The sequence below is a fragment of the Musca autumnalis genome, unplaced genomic scaffold (genome assembly GCF_047663935.1).
Source record: "Musca autumnalis isolate F117 unplaced genomic scaffold, ASM4766393v1 scaffold_3, whole genome shotgun sequence".
NCBI classification, from domain to species: Eukaryota; Metazoa; Arthropoda; class Insecta; order Diptera; family Muscidae; genus Musca; species Musca autumnalis.
In genome coordinates this window covers 176,635,123-176,641,801 of record NW_027411866.1, presented here as the reverse complement: position 1 = coordinate 176,641,801, position 6,679 = coordinate 176,635,123, and the positions used below count along the sequence as shown (strand labels likewise).

The window sequence follows — 6,679 nt, the reverse complement described above, 5'->3', positions numbered from 1 at the left end:
AATACCGAAAATCGGGAGGTACCGTTATATTGGGGTTATATGAAGGTGTGAACCGATACCGACAAAATTCTATGGGGAAAGTTTTATACCCCTAAAGAAGACTACGTACCAAATTTCAGCAATTTTGGTAGGATAATGAAGCTAAAACCTTAAGAATACCGAATATCGGGAGGTACCGTTCTATGGGGGCTATATGAAGGTGTGGACCGATACCGACAAAATTCTGGGGGAAAGTTTTATACCCCTAAAGAAGACTACGTACCAAATTTCAGCCATTTCGGTAGGATAATGGGGCTATATCAATGGGGGCTATATCAAAACGTGGACCGATATATCCCATTTTCAATACCAACCATCCTGCAAGTAACAAAAACTTCTGTACCAAATTTTGACTCTCTATCTTTAAAATTGCGAGCTGTATCTTGATTTCAACAGACAGACGGACGGACGGACGGACGGACAGACGGACATGGTCAAATCGACATAGAATTTTATGCTGATCAATAATATATATACTTTATAGGGTCTCCGACGAATATTTCGATGCGTTACAAACGGAATGACAAATTTAATTATACCCTCCATATGGTGGAGGGTATAATTAGCCCACTCTTGTAATGTCATAACCGTCTTTTCTTGGGGACTTTAATGTTCATTATGAGTTATGGCATTCTGTCCTCGGAAATGACCAGAAGGGGTATAGTGCCTGCTGAGCAGATTGGTGGGTCTACGTTTTGCACGGTCAATCAGGACGTCCATACCAGAATTAGCGGAGAGTGTCGCAGTTCGCCAGGCATAACCATCGTGTCATCTGGTCTGATAATTTACGTAACCTGGCAATACGTCGTTTCTCTTGGGTCACAGCATCTACCCATAATTGTTTCCATCAGCAGACCGCCCGATTTCACCACCTCTAAACGCCGCACTTTCATCAACCACGGGAAAGCTAATTGTCCTAGTTACAGATAGTTCACTAGTCATCGCTTCAGAGGACCCTTCTGATGTTCGTGTAGCAGAAAGGAAGTTCCGAGACATCATCTCTACTGCAGCCGTTGGCCATATACCTGCTGGTTGAATACCCGAAGAAACATCAAATTTCCCAGCAAATGAACGTTATGAACTTAGTCATGCCCATCCCAGAAAATTAACAGGTTAGTCGGTGAGCATAAGCGGAATAAGTGGCAAGTTACAACATTGGATCCGGAATAAGTGAATTATGGGCAACGGGTAAGTCACTCCCAAACCCAGAAACTAAGGAATTTTGGCGACGTTACGTCACGTTTGGCATCGTTACGCTGACTGATCCGAAGAAGTGAGCAAGTTATTTTCATCAACTGTTTGTCGACAGGGCGAAGAGAAGAGTGCCACGTCATATCAGATCACCTACTGTGGAGGAGAACCACCACAATTTACAATGGATGATGTTGCGAATGTCATAATGAACTCTTAAATCATTCAAAGTATTGGACCCTGATGGAAACTCCATGGTAATGCTGAAACAGCTGAAACAGCTGAATGAGCCGGGAGTCGAGAATCTCACTAAAGTTCTCAACCTGTCGCTAGGCACCTAGATCGTTCCCGTGTAGGAAATGTGCAGATTGTTCCCGGTACTGAAGCCGGACAAGGATACCAGCAAAGGTGAATTGTACAGATCGATTTCGCTTTTGTCGCCCGTAGCAAAGACCCTTAAGGCTTTACTTCTCACCATAGTCACAAATAGCTATACAGTTGCAAGCCGTGCAATATAACAGTGATGCTGGGGCTTGACTTATCAAAAGCTTTCAAGCACTACACGCTATTTGAAGACATCGAGCAGACTATCCTCCGGCCAAGTTTAAAACGTTAAATAATCAATCACGGTGTTGTAATATCCCCGGCACTGCATAACATTTACTTCCCTTGTATTCCACTCCCTCCAGGCGGCATTTAGATCGTATCGTGTTCGGATGATTGTATGATTTTGGCGTCTTCTGTGTAATTCTGAACTCCAATTTGACTGATCTTACCACCTTTTCCATTCGAGGAATATGCAAATTTTGGCCACTAAATCTACGAATGTCGTTGTCGATGGTAACAGAATTCCGATCACCAATTTTCAAGATAGTAGCGGTCACATTCGACAGCATGTTCACATCGATCGCACATGTCACGGCTATATGCGACAAGATGAGATTTAGGAACGAGATTCTCATGTGCCAATCCGCCAGCACTTAGATTGCGGATAAAGAAATCTTGTTGGCCACTCCTAACGCGATAGATCGGTCCGTGGTAAGCTATGCTGCGACGGTGTGGTCCGTGAATAAAAGTGCAACGCGATGGAAAAATATGTAAACCTGTCAGAATGCCACCATTAGAATTGCAACAGGGTGGGTGACTCTTCATGTTTTCAGTGGACCGTCTACATGAGGAGACAAAGATTCTTTCAGAACAGTAATACAGTGTCATGCTTCCTTTGCAGTACTTGCTCAGGTGTTACCGTGAGAGACATTCTCCCAACCCTGTCACATCAAGAGGTATCTTCACGATCTAGAAATAGAGTCCAACGTTACAAGAGATAACCCCCCCTAGATCAACAAGTCTATCAAGCAGTTTTAAATAGCATGCATTCGCAGATGGTACTATTGTGTGGATGCAGTGCACAGAAATCATCCCCCCATCTATCGCAACTGAGAAGCGTCAGCAGCCACGACAAACCAAAGTAGTTTTGGCTCAACTATGCCCGGGATGGTGCAGTCTTCTAAATTCCTATAGGATCGATGACACGCTGCAAAACATCTGCCCAGTATGCAGCACAGGTCAGCACGACACACTGCACCTTTTCTACCGTTCTGACAAAACTACTCAACCAAGTTCAGTAGCTTTGTAGCTAACACCCATCGAAGCAGCCACATTCCTAGAACTGGACATAGACCTAGAGCCAGATTAAACAGAAAATCGAACATACAAAAATATCATATACTGTTACAACAACATCGTCTGCATAAATTACTGGTTCAAATCGTTATTATTCGGTTAATGATTTGATAGTTGTCCCAGAATCAAAAATCCACGTTTCAAAAAAGTCTTTAAGAATCCACGTTTCAAAGAAATCTCTAAAAATCCACGTTTCAAACAATACTTTAAAAATCCACGTTTCGAAAAAGCCTTTAAAACACTATTCAAAAATATCTTTAAAAAAACCACATTTCGAAAAATCTTTAAAAATCCAAGTTCCAAAAAAGACTTTAAAATCCACGTTTTGAAAAAATCTTTAAAAAACCGCGATTCGAAAAAAACTTAAAAAATTCACATTTTGAAAAAATCCTTAAAAACCCACGTTTCGAAAAAATCATTAAAAAATTCACGTTTCGAAAAAATTTTTAAAAAATCCGCGTTTCTAAAAAATCTTTACAAAATCCACGTTTCGAAAAAATCTTTAAAAAAATCCACGTTTCGAAAAAATCTTTAAAAAATCCACGTTTCGAAAAAAATCTTTAAAAAATCCACGTTTCGAAAAAATCTTTAAAAAAATCCACGTTTTGAAAAAATCTTTAAAAAATCCACGTTTCGAAAAAATCTTTAAAAAATCCACGTTTCGAAAAAATCTTTAAAAAATCCACGTTTTGAAAAAATCTTTAAAAAATCCACGTTTTGAAAAAATCTGTAAAAAATCCACGTTTTGAAAAAAATCTTTAAAAATCCACGTTTTGAAAAAATCTTTAAAAAATTCACGTTTTGAAAAAATCTTTAAAAAATTCACGTTTTGAAAAAATCTTTAAAAAATTCACGTTTTGAAAAAATCTTTAAAAAATCCACGTTTTGAAAAAATCTTTAAAAAATCCACGTTTTGAAAAAATCTTAAAAAAATCCACGTTTTGAAAAAATCCTTAAAAAATCCACTTTTTGAAAAAATCTTTAAAAAATCCACGTTTTGAAAAAATCCTTAAAAAATCCACTTTTTGAAAAAATCTTTAAAAAATCCACGTTTTGAAAAAATCCTTAAAAAATCCACTTTTTGAAAAAATCTTTAAAAAATCCACGTTTTGAAAAATTCCTTAAAAAATCCACTTTTTGAAAAAATCTTTAAAAAATCCACGTTTTGAAAAAATATTAAAAAAATCCACGCTTTGAAAAAATATTTAAAAAATCCACGTTTTGAAAAAATCTTTAAAAAATCCACGTTTTGAAAAAATCTTTAAAAAATCCACGTTTTGAAAAAATCTTTAAAAAATCCACGTTTTGAAAAAATCTTTAAAAAATCCACGTTTTGAAAAAATCTTTAAAAAATCCACGTTTTGAAAAAATCTTTAAAAAATCCACGTTTTGAAAAAATCTTTAAAAAATCCACGTTTTGGAAAAATCTTTAAAAAATCCACGTTTTGGAAAAATCTTTAAAAAATCCACGTTTTGGAAAAATCTTTAAAAAATCCACGTTTTGGAAAAATCTTTAAAAAATCCACGTTTTGGAAAAATCTTTAAAAAATCCACGTTTTGGAAAAATCTTTAAAAAATCCACGTTTTGGAAAAATCTTTAAAAAATCCACGTTTTGGAAAAATCTTTAAAAAATCCACGTTTTGGAAAAATCTTTAAAAAATCCACGTTTTGGAAAAATCTTTAAAAAATCCACGTTTTGGAAAAATCTTTAAAAAATCCACGTTTTGGAAAAATCTTTAAAAAATCCACGTTTTGGAAAAATCTTTAAAAAATCCACGTTTTGGAAAAATCTTTAAAAAATCCACGTTTTGGAAAAATCTTTAAAAAATCCACGTTTTGGAAAAATCTTTAAAAAATCCACGTTTTGGAAAAATCTTTAAAAAATCCACGTTTTGGAAAAATCTTTAAAAAATCCACGTTTTGGAAAAATCTTTAAAAAATCCACGTTTTGGAAAAATCTTTAAAAAATCCACGTTTTGGAAAAATCGTTAAAAAATCTACGTTTTGGAAAAATCTTTAAAAAACCCACAAAATCTTTAAAAAATCCACGTTTTGGAAAAATCTTCAAAAAATCCACGTTTTGAAAAAATCTTCAAAAAATCCACGTTTTGAAAAAATCTTTAAAAAATCCACGTTTTGAAAAAATCTTCAAAAAATCCACGTTTTAAAAAAATCTTTAAAAAATCCACGTTTTGAAAAAATCTTTAAAAAATCCACGTTTTGAAAAAAATCTTTAAAAAATCCACGTTTTGAAAAAATCTTTAAAAAATCCACGTTTCGAAAAATCCACTTTAAGATCCTCAAAAAAATCTTTAAAAATGCAAATAAATATTTAAACAACATTCTTTTAATTTTTTACTAAATTTTATTTATTTGTATTTACAACACTTACAAAATAATACAGGGAAAAAAGAGTGGTGAGAATAATTATGAAAAAAAAAACTTTAGTTGTTGCATGGGTGGACATGGTTACAAACTGAGAAAAAAATTAAATATTTAAAATCCATACCAGCAGTAGTTTAAAAGACATATTGAGTAATAAGAATAATATAAAATTGAAATAGAAAAGTTGAAGGGAATGTGGGACTATTTTTTACAAGACTTAAATACTAAAACGGTAAAAACAAATTAAACTTAAACTTAAATACAAACATACATAAAAAGAAAAACAACTCCAGTTAACTTAAGAGTTAAAGTATAAAAAATTTTGTTCTTCGAAAGAGAATTCACTAAAATTGACAGGCGAAAACAGTTTTAAGTGACAACAACTTCAAATTTCATGATTTGACTTTATGGGGGAATTGAATTTCTTTACAAAAAAAAAACTTTTTTAGAGTAGTTTAGCTGGGTATTGTTGTGTAGTTTAGTTTTCTCAGTTTTTCTTCTGTTTTTCTAAATTCTATTTTTTATTATGACAACATACAATATTTGTGGTAACTGTTTGTTGTTTTAATTTAGTTTCGTTTCGTCTTAGTAAACACCACAGTCATATTTAGGTTTATTTTTTGTATAAATTTGTTTTGTTTTACATTTTAAAATAAAACAATAGAAAGAATTAGGAAAACATTGATTTTTTAAAAAATATACAAAATTATAAAAAAAAAACAAAAAAGAGAAACTATATATAAAAAATAAACAAAACATATTTACAAGTAGTTTACAACTACTATAGAGCAACTTGACAATTTTCTTTTAATTCGTTAATTGTTTTTCTTTTCATTATTATTGACTTGTTGTTGTTATTATGGTTGTTGGTTCTTTTTTTCGTTTGAAAATGTTTCATAAAAATAAAAAAGAAATCAATTTTAAAATTTTTCATAATAAATAAAACTAAAAAAATGATGAAACATGTTCAAATGTTGCAGCCAAGAAGTTTTTTTTATTAACAACTTAAATGGAGGGGATATCCTGGTTGGGCGGGTAGAGTGAATTGTGTTTTTTTTTTCGAGGAATTAAACTAATTTATTAACAAAAAATGTTCGTTGTATGGAAAATTGGTGTAGGTGACAGGGGATGTGCAAGGGAGGGGCGTAAAAAATTTAACTAATTTTGATATGATTTTTTTGTGGGTATAACAATAGGGGGGGTTATAACAACGCATAGATAAATGTGCGAGGCTGAATGCTGATGCTGCGACTTAAATAAGAGCTGTAATAAGTTTGGCCTTGAAGTTGACGAATTTCTCACTGGTGGCAGCCACACGCTGTGGGGGAGAAAAGAAAAAAAAACATGGTATTAGTAAATAATATTATTTTTGGGGTATTG

At 33.2% G+C, this 6,679-nt stretch overlaps 1 protein-coding gene across 1 annotated transcript in view; it reads right to left on the bottom strand.

The window, feature by feature from the left end:
- Window positions 1-5,259: 5,259 nt before the first annotated feature.
- The window catches only part of LOC141398528 (uncharacterized), a 73,901-nt gene continuing 72,481 nt past the window's right edge, over window positions 5,260-6,679 (bottom strand). The window contains exon 7 of the mRNA XM_073975858.1: window positions 5,260-6,617. Within this exon, the coding sequence (XP_073831959.1) occupies window positions 6,552-6,617 (66 nt within the window). The 3' untranslated portion in view covers window positions 5,260-6,551. The remainder of the gene's footprint in view (window positions 6,618-6,679) is intronic.